Below are 17,427 nucleotides of genomic sequence, written 5' to 3'. Positions count from 1 at the left end.
CAGACTTCCTGAACAGGGGCCCTGAAAAATTGGTGTGCCGAACTGCAGAATGAGCCATCTTGCTTTGGTGCCAAGCTTACAACACTAGCTGAAGCCAGGTGCTTCAGGAGGAGGCAAATATCTACTCCAAACTGCATTTAGAAACATTTCTGCTGGCGCAAGGCTGAGGTGGAAAGTCTCCTTTTGCCTGCGGCAATTGTCTGCATACATGCCAAGATCAGCTTATTCCTCCCACACCAGCAGTTTTCCAGGTATTTCGCTACATGGGAAAGCCCTGATGCTGAATTCCCACTTCTTTGTGAACAGTGAGAGCTGGAAGACAGTAACAGTCTGGAAGAAAACCTTCCGTGCCTGCCCTGAGTCTCTTCTTGACCAGCCCTTGCCACGCTTCATCTTTCCTGGGTTCACAGCAGAGGTGTCAGATCTGGAGTGGAGCTACTATAGTCCAGTCTCTTGCCTCTGACAGCACCGGACCCCAAAATCATTCCTCCCCACTGACTCCAGGCTCTTAAACAAGGTCAAGCTAAGCCCCCTCCACACACACACCAAAAAAAAAAAAAAAAAAAAAAAAGATGGGCACTTCCAGAAGACAACTCAAACCTTAGGATGGGCTGAATCACCTCTCACAGGGCTTGTCTTTCTCCACTGAGAAAGGCATCCTGGCACTCTGACACACCTGATGCAGGCATTTAATTAGGTGGGAATGAATCTGGGCCCAGGCGGTTCAGAGGATGGTGCCTGAAAGGCACCAGACGTGAGATAATCTGCTCCTCACATCTTCTTCCCTCATCATCCCTAATAGCATCAGAGCTGGGACCAAGCCCTGGTGCATGCGGTTCCATATTCCTCCTAAAGCACATCTAATATGAACTGCTGCAGCTCTGCAGATCCTTACCAGCCACAAAAATGTAATTTATTAATTTATTAAAATACTGCATCTTGCTACCATTCCAGGTCTCTGCAACATCCTGCAGCAATGAGTTCCACAGGTCAGTGACTGCTGACATGTAAAATTATCTCCTTTTACTGTTTTTGAGTAAGGAGGCAATGTTCCTGTAGCCTATGATGACGGTTAGAGCTAGATGCTTTCCTTGGCACCTGAGTACTAGGCACAGAGACTCAGGTTCAGCATAGTTGAATATCTTTCAGTACCCACCTTTGGTCCTGGTACTCCTGGAGGACCCATCACTCCCTATAAAACAGAAGGAAGAGCAAAAGCTCAGACTTTAAGACCCAAAGTCTTCTCTCCTCTGTCCCTTCCCATTTGCAACCACAGGACACATGCCCTCCAAGGACAACCTAGAGAAGGGGTATTGGAGGAGACTGCAGAGACATTGAGCCCACCTGGGGGACTTTTGCTGCAAAACTCGCTGAAAAATTGCCAACCCACCTGTTCTCCTTCTTCTCCCTTCAAGCCAGCAGTGCCGGGAATGCCCGTTCCTGTCATCCCCTGCAAGGTAAGCACAGCATTGCACTCAGAAAAGCAGACCCCATGCCAGGAGGAAGGCACAAAAACTGTAGAGCAGGGAATGTCCCACCCTACAGCCTGTGTTACAGTTCTGCTCTTAACTGTCCTGCAAAACTGGAGGAGAGAAATCTGCTCTGTGGCCATTTTGCTAAGACATACGCTTAGCCAGTGACCTTCGGGCAAGGTGCAAATAACTTGGAGGAGGGAGCAGTAAAGAAAGGGCGTGTGTGTATTTTCAGCCACCATTTGAAGCATGGTAGGGGAATCAGCAAAGCAGCCCCATCCAGAGGACAGGCAGCATGTAGGGCTTGGGCTGTGTTTGGGAGAAGACATCTGTATGAGCAGGGAGTGTAGGGGAATGGGGGAAAATCTCTACATGCCTCCACTTTATCTGCACTCAATCTATCCCACTATTACTTCGTCTCGATTATTTTCAGCTTCCCCCCTTGGGCTGATGGATCCTGCAAGCATCTGATACACGTAATGACCTTTTCTCCCCTTGGTCCAGGCAGTCCAGGAACACCATCTAGGCCTACAGGGCCTGGCAAGCCGGGTTTCCCCTGCAAAGGAAGAGACATCTTCACATCCTTTCCTTCCAAACTGTTTGTTAATGATCATATAAAAGACAGGGTTTACTTTTAAGTGTGCAGAAACACAAGCAGAAAATTGTATATCCTGATGGGCCCATCTTACCAGTTCCTTTGAAACTGAGGCTTTATAGAGATCATCATGTATACCCAAGTCAGCTTCTCCCCCACAAAGAGGCTATGGATCACTGGCTTTATTTGGGAAGGGAAAATAAAGATGCTTTTGCTTGTTAGATGGGAATCTAGAGGCTGGGTACCCATGTTGGTTTGGCAGTGGATGCCTTCTCTGGTGACTCTTCAAGGCTGTGTTGCTCTAATAGGGTATGCTGCTGATTTCGACACTAAAATCTGAAATAAGGAAATGGCTGGTCTATCGGATATAGGTCTGCAGTACGGTGAACATAACATAAAAGCACCCATCTCTGATGGTAGACCGTAATAGGCACCTTAGGAAGGAAACAAGAACAGGACATGCATATAATCCCTGAGTAACCATGCAGGCTTGAACTATTTGTAATTCAGACTTCCTGAGCCAGATGTGGTTTCTTTATCCTTAGCAGCCATCAATGGATTTCTTTTCTTTTCTCACCTCCCCTTGAACTCAAACCTCTTATACCCAAAGTATCCTTGTGGAACTTCTTCTGCGAAGAACCACCTCCTTCTCTTTGTCTTGGCCACCCCATCTTGGTCCATTTGATGCCTCATGCTTTTAATCTGCCTTCTTGCCCTCCTCTGGACCTGTCCCAGTTCTTCCCTGCCCTTCCTGAGATGGGGAGGGCTGTGGGAAGGAGCAGGGCTATACTTAGCTGCTTCATGGGTGATGCGGGCAGCAGGGGCTTGAAGGGAAGCGATCTAACTGAGCTCACGGAAAATGAACATGTCAGGAAGACATATTTTATAAAAGGCCAGGCTAAGGCATGGATCTCTGGAGCAGCCTTCCTCAGGCAACACTTGCTATCATCTGCCAACATGATTGACTACACCAGAGGGTTTATTGTAGCTGTGAGTGTGGCGATGGATGCACTTTTCACAGCTCTTTGCTCTGTGCTCTGAGGAAGAGCATGTGCTTGCTTTTTGCAAAACAAATGGCTGCTATCGTGCGTCTTTGCTGGGTTTCTAACATTTCCCTTTGATAACTCCTGAATGACAGGTCAGCAGGACGAAGCTGACAAAGTGAGAAATGCTTAATTGGCCCTGATTAATCTGCCAGCCCTAGCAGGAAGGGCTTGTCAGAAGAGTGAAGCATCCCAAAGCGGCAGCTGATGAAAGCTGTCAATAGACACGTCCCTGCATGACCACCCTCCTTGGCAGCTGGTGTCCCAAGGTCAACGGCACTTTCCCACTGTTGGCGGTGGCCTGTGGCTCTCCTTTAGCGCTTGGTCATCGGCAGATAACTCACCGGCTCTCCCACGCCTCCTTTGTCACCTTTGAGGCCATTCCTCCCGCGAGGACCCTGCATGAAGCACAGGAGAGTCTTACCACATGTCCCAGCAGCATGGTCTCAATGGGCACCTGGCAAGGACTGAAACAAGAGCCTACTGGACAGCTTAGGAATAAAAAACAAGGCTTGTCACCCCATGCAAAAGTGAAAGTCATTCTAGGTACTTACCCTGATACCTGAATCCCCTGGTTCACCCTGAAATGCAAAGGACACGAAGCATTACCACGGAGCCTGGGAGCACGGAGAAGCAGAGCCTTCAAACAGTCTTTCCCCACTTTCCCCCTTGAAGATACACAGCAGCAGCACGTCCCTTTCATTAAAGAAGCTGCCAAGCATTCCTGCACCCGAGCACGACGCTGCAGTCTTTGGGCTTTTCCCTCTCTGTGACTTCCAACCAAACAGTAGTGACAGGGAGGGGGTTTCTCTCCAAATTTAGTTCCAGCAAAAGCTCCTGCAGGCTGACAAGCCCAGAGACCAAAGTCCACTATCCCTCAGGGTAAGCAGAGCTTTGGTAGAGGTGTCTGCTATCTGTCATGCTCCAGACACCTCAACCCATGAAATCTGATATTCAAACTCCCCGTAGAGCAAACGAGGGGAGTTTAGGACCCTCGATCTCTGCTGAGATGATCTGTCCCCCGCAGTGAAGGGAGACAGTTGGTGAAAACCGTAAATCCAGTTTTTGCTGTGCACAGCACAAGTGGTCCTGGATATTTCACTCAAGGTGCTGAACAACCTCTGTAGGGACCTGGAGCTGGAAAAGTTTTAGTAACCACTGAATCTGGCCCCACACCAGACAAGCCTGACTGTAACCTTTTCAAGCTCCATCACCAATTTCTGCTGTTTTGAGGTTGTCATTTTGAGCTGTGGTTGAACAGCAGGGCCCTCACGGTAGGAAAAGCCATGTGGAGGGGGCCTCCTTTTGTACCTCTGTGATTCAGTGGGAGAATCCTATGGGTCTCAGCACTGCAGGATCAATTGAAGGTCTGGATATTTATTGCATAACAGAGGGAAGAAATGTGTATTCCCAGGGCCCTTAAATGAAGCGTCCAGGGACCCTGGGCTATGCCAGGTACCCCACTCTCTGTGGCTTAACCATGCTGCAAATAACCTCGCTCACCTTGATGGACATCCCTGGTGGTCCCTGTGGCCCCGGTAAACCTGGTGGTCCTGCTACCCCGGGAACCCCCGGCTGTCCTTTCTGTCCCTGCAACAACAAAAACCAGGAGACAGAGGGTCAAGCTTTCTGCCAGCACCTTTGCTGCTCTGCTAGCCCTGCAGAAGCTGAGCAGGCCAAGGGGCCATAGTGCCTGGGGTACGATACTCACTGGAGGGCCAGGTTGCCCGGTCTGACCAGGAATCACCTCCACTCCTCTCAGGACATATCCTGGTTCGCCCTGCGTGAGAAGGGAGAAGGACACATGCTCAGCTGCGTTGGGAGGTCCAGGTACCAACAGGCAGTTTCACGACTTAGGTGCAGTTGCAAGATCAGTGTACTTCAAGAGCAAACAGCCTGGGAAAGGCAAGAGTCTCCCTACGCTGCAAACCCAACCCCCCTGCTTGCTGCATCTCTGTTGTGGAGGTACCAGAAACCACATGGCCATGCACGCTGGGGGCATGGGGGAAGGACAGGACAACTGCTCCTGGGAAGAGCCCACAACAGATTATGAAACCTTACCTTTCTCTGTCCTAAATGTGTGCAAACAGGCTTGTTCATAGCAGCAGCTCTTGAAATGCAGAATGACCCAACAGAGTGCTACCTCCCCGGGGAAATAACCGACTGAATTGTGCCAAGGGCCTGTGATAACGACTGGCCAGTTTTCTCCTTGAAGACTTTAGATGCCTCATAGTAAAACTGAAGAAAGACTCCTCAAGGGCTGCTAGCTGTACAGGACTAGTGCACACACTTGGAAGTAAGAGGCGAGAACGCTACAATGGCTTTTTCCCAATGAAATCCAGGAATGAAACTCACTCTGTCTCCTTTTGGCCCCACTGGTCCTGGATAGCCAGGAGATCCCTGGAATTAAAAATAAATCACACACCATTAAACAATAAAGCATTTGCAAGACCACCGTTGTGGGATGTTCAAGTTCCTCTAAAAAAATGTCATTCACCCTTAAGCAATTAAGAAAATAGGTTCCTTGAAGCGAGTAACTGGTTTTGGTTCCAACACTGATGTGAATCATGTAGGTGTCACATGTGGGCCAATGTGTTATATGTCCCTCCCTAGTGATGGGTGCAGGTAAGAGATGTCCAGGGATGCCTGAGATATCCTCAGGTACCCAAGGCCCAGGGCTGGTAGACATAACACAGGATTTACAGGAGATCTATACCCTTCTAGAGCATCAGCTGGAGGTTAGGTGGGATAGCAGGGCATCTCAAATGACATGCGAGGACTCTTTTTAAGCAACTGAATTAAGCCCAAAGGATGGGTTCAGTTGAAGACTATGACACTCAAATGTTGTGTCTCCACATGAGCTGGCTGTCTTCACCCCGTTATAAGTGATGGAGATCAGGGCTCAGTTCAGTTCTACATGCACAGATAGCTTGTGCCATTTGTGATGCTCTGTGATACCTGCCTGGCCTCCAGGTCTCACTTCAGAAGTGCCCCATAAGTCCCATACTTTATCTGCTGTACATGGTTGCATCGGAAATCCTAGGGGATCTCAAATGACCTGGGGCACCTTGGTACCAGCTCTTCTGAAAAGAGTCCTCAGAGCCTAGAGGGTGATTTACCTCATCAAACACAAATGTCTATTAACAGAGCACCAGTGAAAGCAGGTGAGGGACATTTTTGTAGCTGACTGCTGATCTAATGTGTATAGCCATGCTATCTCCAGTAAAATCAACAGCATGGAGCAAATGGCGGTACTTCTAATGAAAACAAGGGCACATGAGGTTTGGCTGGTTTAGCTAGATGAGTGTTTTCCAAGCAATAGTATGAATAGTTTTGTGAAACTGTCAGAAGCATAATTAGTGCACGGGATGTCTGTGAGCAAATGATGCTACTGGTGATTAAATGTATAACAGAGCGTGGTAAGACTGATATATAAATGCAGGCAGGGTTTGCAGTTCTTGTGTTGTTTTTTTTTTTTCTGGGCAGCTCTGGTTCAGTGATGGTTACTTGGCTAGAAATATGCCAGTGTTGTGCTGCGTTATGTGCCAGGTTTCTGAACAGAAGGAAACCTGAACAACACTTCTGGTACTGAGTCAAGTTCACAGCTAGTGGTGAGAGTCCTGGCTGGCAGGAGAGGCAGATCCTAGAAAAACAGCCAACAGACTCTTTCTCATCTTAGCCAGGAGTTATTCAGTGATGGCAACAGCCCCTCATGAAGGCAGAATGAGTCACTTGAGGCTCCTGTCCTGCTCAGCCCAACTGGCCTTTGAAAGGCTTGAAAAGCAAAGGTTTTGAGTCCCACTTTGTGGGTGATCTTTGCTGCATTCAAAATACTTACCGTATTACCTTGGACACCAGGGAGACCCTACAAATCAGGAAAAAGAGAGAGAAATATTTCAGAGCCACGTTCACTCCTCTGTTAAATGACCCCTTTACAGTGTTTGTTAAAGCAAATACATACCTTGAGCCCAGGGGGACCAGGAGGACCTGTCCGCCCTGGTCTGCCCGGCAGCCCAGGAATACCGTCCTTCCCAGGTAGGCCCTAAGCATATGGAAAGCAAGAGTATGTGAGTTAGAGCTCCAAACCTGCACACCTGAACAGCTTTGGGCAACCTTAGCTTTGTGCATTGCTACAGGGAATCCTCAATTCCTAGTATGCAGAGCAATTTTCCTTCTCATGCGGAGGATAAAACCTGTATCATTTTGTTTTAGGCTGAGTTACCTCTGGAGGAAAGTAGAAATATCAGATTTTCAAACCCAGACAAGTTTTGTAAACTCTGAGATTCTTGGATAGATCTCTGCCTTGCTACTAATTATTTGCTTGTATATTAATTAACCAAGTGAATGGTTGAGGTGGACAGACTCACCCTCTCTCCTTTCTCTCCCTTTGTAGTAAAGCTGTACGGGTCATAACCTCCACGAGCCAGTGAGACCCTTAAGCCCTTGAAAGGAAAAAGAAAATGGAACAAATGTTCAGGGAATTATTACCCACTATAGGATGGCAAATAAACCCAAACCAGAGTGACTGCAAAACAAAGACTAGCACACTCCTTGACCTATGCAAGAGAAGCAAGGGATAAAGTTGACCCTGCAGGAGACTTGTCTGTATCATCAGACCCTTTAACATCCTTCTGAGATTATGCATTACTTAGAGTGTCTCCAGCTTGCACTGAAATGGGGAGAAAAGGATGGAGAACACAGAGCAGCATGAGGAGGAAATGCAGTCAGGGAACATGTTGATGTGTCGTGAAATCTTGGCCTCGTTAAAGCTACAGTTCAGGATCTCCTTTTTGGCTCAGAGAGACTGTAAACGCTCTTGGTTATATGTTTGCCAAGACTCAAAGGAAATTTCAGCACAACTTTTCTCTCCCATGGGAGAAACTATGGAAAGGAGTTTGGCAGAGGTGAGATAAAGACCTAATTCAACCATCCATGGACAATGGGGGTGACATTCATCTCACCTCATTTTAGATGGCCACCAGCATAAACATCTCTATCTGACTAATCATCTGCTAGTACAGGCACCTACTTATGAACTGAATCACGATCTACACTTTGTTGACCACACCAACTAAATGCCCACCACTGTGACTTACTACTGTGGAGACACTCATTTACTCAAATGAAGCTAGCACACCTGAGTGATTTATCCAGGGCCACCCAGGAAGTAGGTGACAGAGCAAGGAATTACAGCTATGCAGATAACCTCCCAAAGCTGACCCTAATCACCAGGGTATTTTTCTGTGACAATTCCAGGAAACTACTTGGAAACACTGAACTTCCCTTAGAAATGGCAAAAATGGATCCCCACCTCCTCTTGTGAGTTAAAGGTACATGGCTGCTACTGTTCTTCATTTCCTCCGTCTTTCTGCTTGGTTGGTGGGTAGAATTGCCTCCCAACATTTTATTTCTACACTAAGGAAGCTCAGGGCTCTGTTCAGTGGCTCACGTGTTGGAGTCCAGAGCTATCTGAAATGCTGTAGGACATCTGGGATGTCTGCGTGGGGCTGGCAGATATGATGCAGGACCCATGAAATAACTGTGCTCTATTGGTTCACTAGACAGGAGCATAGGAGGCTGCTGCATATCCCATGTAGAAGTGGCAGGTCCTAGGACGATCTCCCCAAATATGAACAGTCTCCAAAGTTAAAGACCTTGAGGGTGATACAACTGCACTGAATGCAGTGTAGGTGTGAGAAGTGACCTGGCCAGTGCAGTGTGGGAGATGACTGAGACACTGCTCTGAAATACAGTCTCCTAAACAGACATCAGTGAACTAAATCTCACCTTTAAACACCACGGACCACAAGCCTCCTCTCCTCTTTGGATGTATGGTGCAGCTGAAGGTGGATCAAAGATCAGTGACTTGCTCTCTGTGTTATCAAATGGCAATTGCTTGTCTGCTTCATGTCTGTCAACCTGCAGCAGGGAGTTTGGGTTAGATTAGTGATCCTCCGTACTCTGGGGCCAGACACCACCATCAACCCTCTGCAGATGTCAAGAGGTCATTGTGCATTTATATCACCAACCTTTCAATTGAAACAGCTATAAAATACCACTGTTTGAGATACTCTGCAAACAAGCTCACATCCTTACCAATGATCCATGGACCATAGTTGGAAGAGGGCATTGAAATTACAATATGTCCAAGTGCTTACCCCTGCAGTGGCCTTATGTAACACCACCTTCAAAGCTGTATTCTAGCTTCCCCTTTTTTACACCTTTAATTTCAAAGGTTTTGTTCTTCATCTTTGGGTTTGGACAGTAAGTGAGGTCAGGATTGGACCCAATGTCCTGAATCTGTTTTGTCCCTCTTGCTTTGAAACATGGCTCAGGGTAGATGACTGCCCTTGTGCATGACCTGTGCCAAGCAAGACAGCTTTTATTCAAAGCTCTGTGAAGCAGCTCACCTCCCCAGGCAGTGGCTGGGCCCCTGAAGGCTGCGGGTCAGAACAAATGATTTCTATCAGCTCTCGGAGGATATGGGGAAAGTCATCAAATGTGCTGATGTAGAAAACATTCTGGAGGTTCTGCTGCAGCAAAATGCTGTTCAGCTCAACGGGGTCAGCTCCGGAGACACCCACAGCAATGATGCGGATCCCTGAAACACATCACTTGCTTAATGGAAAAATGTTTGGGATCAGAGTTTCCAAACCCCTCATCATTCTTCCTGTTGATATCTTTTGGTGGTAATACATACTCCAACAGCCAAGAGACACCTCACCTAAACCAGCATGTGTGAGTTCTAGCAAAACCAAGACACTCTAGCTTGGAACGAAAAGAAGAAAAGATGAAGGAGTGAAGAAAGGCAACAATGCATTTGAAGTGCACAAATCATGCAATATAACACCCACAACACCCTGGGAATTCAGTTCCTGGTTGTATTTGAAGGACAACCAAGGCCTTAGGGAAACACAACAGGGCAATTCTTACCTAAAGCATGGGCTATTCTGGCTGGTGGTAACACATCATCCTGTGATCGCCCATCAGTCACAAGCACCAGCACATGAGGGAAAGCTGGTCTCATGCCTCTGGAGGACTGAAATAACTCCTTTAACACGTAGGCTATACCACGACCTGGGCAAATGTAGAGAGACACAGTGTAAATCTGCCTACACATTATGTGTGCCGGTGGGGGTGCTGTGGGTTCCACCCCACAGCTGGGCAAAATAGGGCATTCAGTGTAACCCTGTAAGTTGATAGTAGCTCCTACAGCAAGGCAACATTTTTTGAGGGGAGACAGCAATGAATCAGATTGACTGAAATGGTTCAGGTTGAATTCAGCAGATAGTTTTGGAAAGGAGAAAAAAAAAAAAGAAATGTGTTCAAGAGAGTCAAAGCATTTCCCCAACATTTTAGGAAAAAAACACTGAATTCCCATTTTGAAATTTCTTTAGAAAGATCATGAAAGTTTCAGAAAAAAAGCCCTCAAACTGAAAGGGTTAAGAAGCCGCAAATCACGATGGAAAGATTCCTATGAGTCTTGGAAATGGAAATGCATCCATTGACACAACATCCACAAAAAAGAAGGGTTAGAGGCAAGGTTACCTAAGAATTTGCAAACTGAACAGTTTCATACTGCCTCTCTGCCCGACCAGTCCTGTCCAAATTCTTGTATTCTGCCTAGTCCCACTTTTCTGTGCTCCTGACCAATACCACGTCATCAGGCTGAGGTATATAAGCCCTCTGTTAATATATACGGGTGCCTTTGGTCTCAAGGCTTTGATTTGTACTGTCTGGAAGACAGTTAGGTGTGCCATTTAAAAAGGATAAAGTTAAAACTAACTACCCTCATTTTATACTTCAGGGAAACAAGTATACTGTGCTGTCCTGCCAAGAAGGAGTAGGTAGAAAGTGCTGTCTATATTTGGGCTTTTTAGCTACGTAAGTCAAAAGCAGCTGAACTTCTGAGAGGCCAAGCTGATGAAGAGCTGTGTTATTTGAATAGAGGTAAACAAAGGACAGCTATGTGATGGCATACCACGAAAATAGAACAGGGCATGATGTTTTGTTGTGAGGGTAACGACAATAACCTTTGCAATTTGCTGATTAAAATGAGCATAGAGTGGGTAATAAGGATGCTTTAGCATCAACTATCCTTATCAAATGTTTATGGGCTGCTCTCCAGGCTAGGTATAAAAACATCCCTCAAGTGCGGGCAAGGTTACAAAATAATGAAGAGAAACCCAGTAGTAAAAGTAGGACACAGATAAAGGAACCAGGCCAGCTGGATAGGCCATATCTGGAAATAAAACTAAATTCAATCCTTTGCTCTCAAATTTTAAAGAACTTTGGGCCATAACTTTCTACCCATAGCAGGTATACGCAAATAGGTTCAAAATGCTCAGACAAATGCATTCTTGGACTCCAGCCTCATTCTTGAGCCAGAAGGTCTACAACATGTGTATGGGCTCACACATACACACCAGTTTTTGTGTTGCCTCCAGCATAGCGCAGCCCCTTGATGGCTTTCAGAACGCTGTTGCGGTCCTTGTGCTGGTGAAAGTGGAACGCCGCCCTGGGCTCCTCGCTGTACTGTGCTACAGCAACCTGCCAAAGAAAAGGCCAGGCTGAAAAAGATGAAGTTCATTCTACAGCCACCCAAACTGAGGTGTCTTCATCTCACCAGAATAATCTGTTAATTCAGGATAACGTCATCACCTGCCTAAATCTTGCAGATTACCTGCAAATAAAGAGTGCAAGGAACTCCTCATTTCTTGATCAACTGAAAGAAAGCAACATAAGTCCCCATTTCAAAAGGCTGGTTTGGATATCAGATGGGCTAATGGGCTAATCATTAAATACAAATGATCTGTACTAAATTATCTACTGAGTCTTCCCATTGGCTTTCCTGGGTTGTCAGTTAATACTGCAGGCTGCAGCCACCCTTGAGGTGTTTCACAGCACGGTCTGGGGATTCTGCTTGTCCAGAGAAGGCAGCTGCTGGCATGTGCTGCATCTCCCATCTGGGCATCCACCTGGGTCTCCTCCCATTAGCAGTCTGGATGTGGGCAGAAATGGGGCCCTGAAGGGAGATCCTTGGCCCTGGAGCAGGGCACCCATGGCCTCACCCAGGACAGAGTCAGAAACAGGGGATGCTGTATACGTGGGCTCCATAATCTAGACAGGCTGAAACACTGCATTTTAACAGGTCCAGGACTTGCTTTATTCCTGATGACTTGCTCTTGGAAAAATAAGCAAGAAAGGGAAATACACTCCAATGAGTATGGAGCCAGGCTGGAACTTAGGTGACTCTTATTCTAGTCTTTGATAGACCATGTAAGTCTGATGTGGCTTTAGGCAAAGTAATTCACCTCTAAGAAACACAAAGTGTGAGCTAGCAAACTCTTTGTTATTGCAAGGGTGAGCGAAAGGTGAACAACTGGAAAGAAAACACTTTCAGGAAATAGAATAACAAATTCTTACCTGTGTCCCTTCAGGCCCAATCTTAGGGAAATAGGATATGATCCGGAAGAGGAAGTCTTTCACTTTATTGAAATTGCTCTGGCCAATACTTGAGGACTCGTCCACCAGGAATGCAATATCTGCTTTGAACTTGCCACAGACTGCAAAGGGAAAAGAGGATTTCCATGAGTCATGGAGTCCTAAAGCAGAAGCACATTTCATTGCGTTCATAACAATGAAACAAACCCAAGCACAAATATGTCTTGCGATGCCAAGTGTTGGTGAGTAGGCAGCACCTTCTTCCTACAGGGCAGTGCTAAATGGGTTTTGTGTCTTCCCCTTCACCAACACTGGTCATCCTCATGGGGAACTTCAGAGTAAGAGGATCAGTGATTGGCTCTTGGGGCAGTTTCTAGGAGAATAACATGGGCTTAACAATTCCTTCTTGGCTTTTAGGACTGCCATCACTGAGGAGAAAGTACTATCTCCTGCCTCACCAGCACCACATCCAGCTACCACTTAGTCCTGATGGGAAGTATGCCATCCAGAGGAACACTGATCTGGAAGGTCCTTGTCCCCTGGATTTAAATCCCCCCATCACACCATGTCACAAATAACTCTTCACATGAGCAGATAAAATTCCATCTTGAAAGAAGATAGGTCTTTTCATTCCCCAAATTCCCACAGGAAGGCTGTTGCAGAAGCTCACTTCTTAAAAAGACTCTCATTAGCAACTTTTTAACTTCTAGCTTAAACATCATTATAGACACCTCCCTTGTGAGGGCTAGCTTGCAGCATAGACACTTCTCCTGTCCTGATGTTAGGCCACTAAACGTACTTCTAGATGGTATTCAGGTCCTCTCTTGCAGCCTTCATTTGGCTGAGCAAGCTAAATAGTTATTCAACACTCAGCGAATGAAGACTAGTTTTGGCTCCTGAGATCAGAGGAGACCATGGTGCCCAGGGACCTGGTGGTTTTAATCATCGTCCTTGAATCACACATGGATACACACTCACTTGGCCCAGGCAGAGTAGTCAGTGGTGCAGACACTACGGTGGTCAATAGTAGGGTTTCTGAGGTTGGTTTTAATGTTGCGTTGGTGCCCAGTGGAAGGGAAGTGGTTCTTGCATTGCTAAAAGCTGTGGAGGGGGATCTCATAGTAGCCTCTTTTGCAGAAGTAACAGGAGAGACTGGCACAGATGAATCTCTCTGAGGTCCCACTGTAAGAGACAAATGAAAAAAGTGTTTGCTAAACCCTTTTTAGTTAGGGTGCCACTACCTTGCAAAGCATCAGAAGGGTAGGGAAGCCAAGAAATAAGTCTCAATAGCAGTTACCTAGGAGAAACTGCAACACAAGCACCCAGCCTTCATACCTGTATGCCCAATGAGTGTCGTCTCTGGTCCTTCAGTCTCTCCAAAGACTGGCCTTATAGAAAACAAATATGTCTCTTTGGAGTTCAGCCCTGTCACTCGATATGATCTAGCAGCTGCTGTCAGCAGTTCCAGGGAAAGATCAGAAGCTGGAAAAAATAAAGGAAGAAACATACATTAGCCGAGAGACAGAGAAGCTCAGCATAACTCCCACACCTGGAACGTCCCATCTTCTAACGACACCACCTTCAGCAAACAGGAGGTCAGGGAAGACATGAGTCCTGTGCTTCAGGGTAGAGGGCCTGGTAAAATGTGTTTGCTGTCTGCAATGTTCATGCCCCAAACTCGATGTAACAGGGTTGTTTTCCATCTCTCTGAGACTAAGAGGGATGGAATAAACCCAAATGTGTGAAATGGTTAATCCCTTCCTAAAAGATAAGCAGTCAGGTTTATTAATATCTGCCAGAAAAGTTCTCAAACAAGTGAACAGGAACATAAAATGGGAATTTGTACAAGTGGTTGAAGAGGGCATTTGTTCCAGGTAGCGTCCAAGGCTTAGTTCTGTGATAGCCCAATGAAGGAACATTAATTATGGTCCACATGGCTGGTCATAGATCCACCAGGATTCTTATTTGTTAATGAATAGAAAGTTTCCTGAAAAGTAGAACCAAAATAATTTGAGAAAGCTATTCACATATGATAAATAGTTTTGATTTAAAATAATGCACCTGTGAAAACATCATAACAATGTTTTGACATTTTAAAAGAGTCTTATTCTGGAAATGCTGGATGATGAATTTTGATGTTGTTCAAAGTGAAATTTGTGCCTTTTCATTCTAAAGCAGCACTTTCCTTTAAAAAAAAAAAAAAAAGAAAGATAGCTTCTAGGGAAAAATTAAATCAGCGTAAATAATCTAAACCCAGTTTTAACTACCATACACAAAAGCAGTGGGCAGCCTTGCTTCACTGGTAGAGACAGGCAGACAGGCAGATCACAGCCTGAATCCACCAGAGAGTAGAGGACAGGGGGGGATTTCACATAATGAGAAACAGCGTGTGGTTACCACACTCATACTCTGGGACGTGCAGAAGACTGCTGGTGGACTGAGGTAGAAGGTTCAGGGATCATATCCAGGGCTGGATGCTCAGCACAACCCACAAGGTTGGGAGGCATACAGCAAAAGACATCTGCAGCCACTGAAGAAGGAAGATGGTCTTTGCTGGGGATGGTCTTCTAAGAAGAGTGATATTAATGTTTTGCAAGGGACAGGAGGACAGCAGGTGGTAATGCTTAAGGTGCAACTGCAAGATTAAACAGGCTTCTGAATACTGATTGTGGTGGATGCCAAAACCATAGCTTTGGTGGTCCAAGAATAGTCAAGAGAAGGTAGAAAAAAGAGAGAGGATGGCAACATCCAGCTGAACTTCTCCAAGGTCCCTCCTGTCGTGTGGAGGAGGAACACTGGCTCTGGATGGAGCCCTGTTGAGATGCATGGGTTTGGTTTTGTGAAACACTAGACACAGGAGCTATATAGCTGGGATGACCTCCAGCTGCATAGAGGGGGAACAAGCCTTTATAGGACAGTCTGGCTAGGGTAGGGTAGGGAAATGGCGCTAAATGAGCTTAAAAAAGGGGGCAAGGGAAATGGGTAATGAACAAGCACTCATTTAGCAAAAAATCAAGTTGCTGAGAACAAAATTAATCAAGGCACCAAGAGACACAAAGAGACAAAATTTTTAATTGCTTTTACATGCTAATGCTGGCAGCCTGGGCAATTAAACAAGAGAAATTGGAATTACTCACTTATGAACATATATTTGACCTCGTTGGTACTATTGAAATGTGGTGGCAAGATTCATCTGATTGGAATGTTAAATCAGTAGTCATAAACCTATTTCAGGAGGATCGATAGAGTGAGAGCACAGCGGGACTGTCAAATGTGGCATTATCCATTTCTGAGTCCCTGACAACTCTGAAACCAATGATTCCGAATACTTACGGATCGATATTTAACAGCATGGCACAGGAGGGGAACAGTTGCATTAGATCACTTAAATCACCCTAGAGAACCAAATGTTGAGTTCCCTAATCACTTATCCATAATGTGTAGAGCAAAAAAAATGATGTTATCACAGGAGACTTTATCCTGAATGACATATTCTGGGAGTCTTATGCTGTCAATACCAAAATGTCCTTGGAATTAAAAAAATTAAAGCTGACGACCCGGTAACTCAAAAAGCTTTGCGGCGAGCACAGGGGAATTCTGTGTCAGACCTGTATTCTTTATTGACCTGTGAAGATGAACTGATCACTAGCAAAAAGTTAGCGCCTGAAGCAACAATGACAGGCAACCCGCTATTATCGAAATAGATTGAGGCCCAATCCAGAAAAAAATGGTATAGCTGATGCTTTAAAAGGGCAAACCCCCCAAAGCAAAATCCATTGGAAAAAAGAAGCATACACTAAAAATTGTGAATAATGATTAGGAAAGTTTTAAAAGCTCCTCTCTAATTAGTAAAGCTTTTAAACAGATAAGAAATAAGGTTGCATCGATGACAAAACCAGCCCTGCTCAGAGAAGAAAGGAATAGCATTAATATGGATCGCAAATTGAAAAGGGGATGCTAAGAGCAATTGCCAAGAGTTATATATTAAAAATAGTAGAAAACTGGTAAGTGAAGCCAGAGAACACCAGCAGGATGTCACAGCCTGTGAGGGGGGCTGTACAGAGGTTTGCAGCTCAGGAGGGCTCGACACCATGGGCGCAGGCACTCATCTGCTCGGTGAGTTTGCTGCGACTGTCCCTGATGGACATGCGGTGACTCTCAGAGCAGCGAGTGCTCTGGAGGAAGAGACCCTGATAACGGCAACAGGCAGGCTCTTTTCCCAGAAATTTTCATGTCTCCATTTCCTTCCCCTGAGGACTTTGAAGGGCCAGCTGGGTCATCTTGTGAACTTCCTCGGTGAGCCAGGCAGTTTCCAGTTCTTCCTCTTTTTCACGCAAAGGAGGAAGCAGAGATGAAAAGACGTCATGTATGGGGAGTCCCTGGGGCCAGTCCAAGTAGGACTGGTGCTGGTGTGATCAATGACAGCATCACTTACCCCAGATTAACCGGGGAGTACTCAGAGACACAAGTCGTGACACTTCAGAGAATCAGCCAGCCACTTAAGGCTGGTAATGGAAAGAAATTTCCTCTTTAATACCTGCCACTTGCATCTTCCACTGCATCAGCTGGCTCTAAGACCAGGTGCTGAACTGAACAGACCACAGGGCAAGTCAGACTTGTTCTGCCCATGATGTTTTAAACTAAACCTGTACTAGCAATGGGGCGAACTGGTGTGAGAAAACAGTGGGTTTACCCCTTTTTTTTCTAAAAAAGAAAGGCTTATATGATGGTCTTCATATGAGTTATTTGTCCCTCTTGTCTCATACCCCTCATTAGGAATTTCTGAACCCACTGGGCAGTTTGGACCAAATCTTTGGTCAGTTCTGAGCCTAAAGAGGCCTCAGTTCTATGATGTTGCAGAAAAGCTTTGTGA

The 17,427-nt window shown here is 45.9% G+C and overlaps 1 protein-coding gene across 1 annotated transcript in view; it reads right to left on the bottom strand.

The window, feature by feature from the left end:
* The window catches only part of LOC106488103 (collagen alpha-1(VII) chain-like), a 141,256-nt gene that overhangs the window by 82,965 nt on the left and 40,864 nt on the right, over positions 1-17,427 (bottom strand). Inside the window, exons 20-37 of the mRNA XM_067317553.1 lie at positions 13,890-14,036; positions 13,533-13,736; positions 12,537-12,676; positions 11,537-11,660; positions 10,044-10,187; positions 9,521-9,711; positions 8,898-9,029; positions 7,478-7,552; positions 7,072-7,152; positions 6,949-6,975; positions 5,466-5,510; positions 4,822-4,890; positions 4,614-4,700; positions 3,665-3,691; positions 3,455-3,508; positions 1,957-2,028; positions 1,391-1,450; positions 1,157-1,192 (exon numbers count right to left, since the gene is read on the bottom strand). Coding sequence (XP_067173654.1) covers positions 1,157-1,192; positions 1,391-1,450; positions 1,957-2,028; positions 3,455-3,508; positions 3,665-3,691; positions 4,614-4,700; positions 4,822-4,890; positions 5,466-5,510; positions 6,949-6,975; positions 7,072-7,152; positions 7,478-7,552; positions 8,898-9,029; positions 9,521-9,711; positions 10,044-10,187; positions 11,537-11,660; positions 12,537-12,676; positions 13,533-13,736; positions 13,890-14,036 — 1,715 coding nt within the window. The remainder of the gene's footprint in view (positions 1-1,156; positions 1,193-1,390; positions 1,451-1,956; positions 2,029-3,454; positions 3,509-3,664; positions 3,692-4,613; positions 4,701-4,821; positions 4,891-5,465; positions 5,511-6,948; positions 6,976-7,071; positions 7,153-7,477; positions 7,553-8,897; positions 9,030-9,520; positions 9,712-10,043; positions 10,188-11,536; positions 11,661-12,536; positions 12,677-13,532; positions 13,737-13,889; positions 14,037-17,427) is intronic.

This window comes from Apteryx mantelli, chromosome 1, assembly GCF_036417845.1.
Source record: "Apteryx mantelli isolate bAptMan1 chromosome 1, bAptMan1.hap1, whole genome shotgun sequence".
Classification (NCBI taxonomy): Eukaryota; Metazoa; Chordata; class Aves; order Apterygiformes; family Apterygidae; genus Apteryx; species Apteryx mantelli.
Note: the sequence above shows the minus strand (reverse complement) of the source record. Positions and strands in the feature narration are given on the sequence as shown.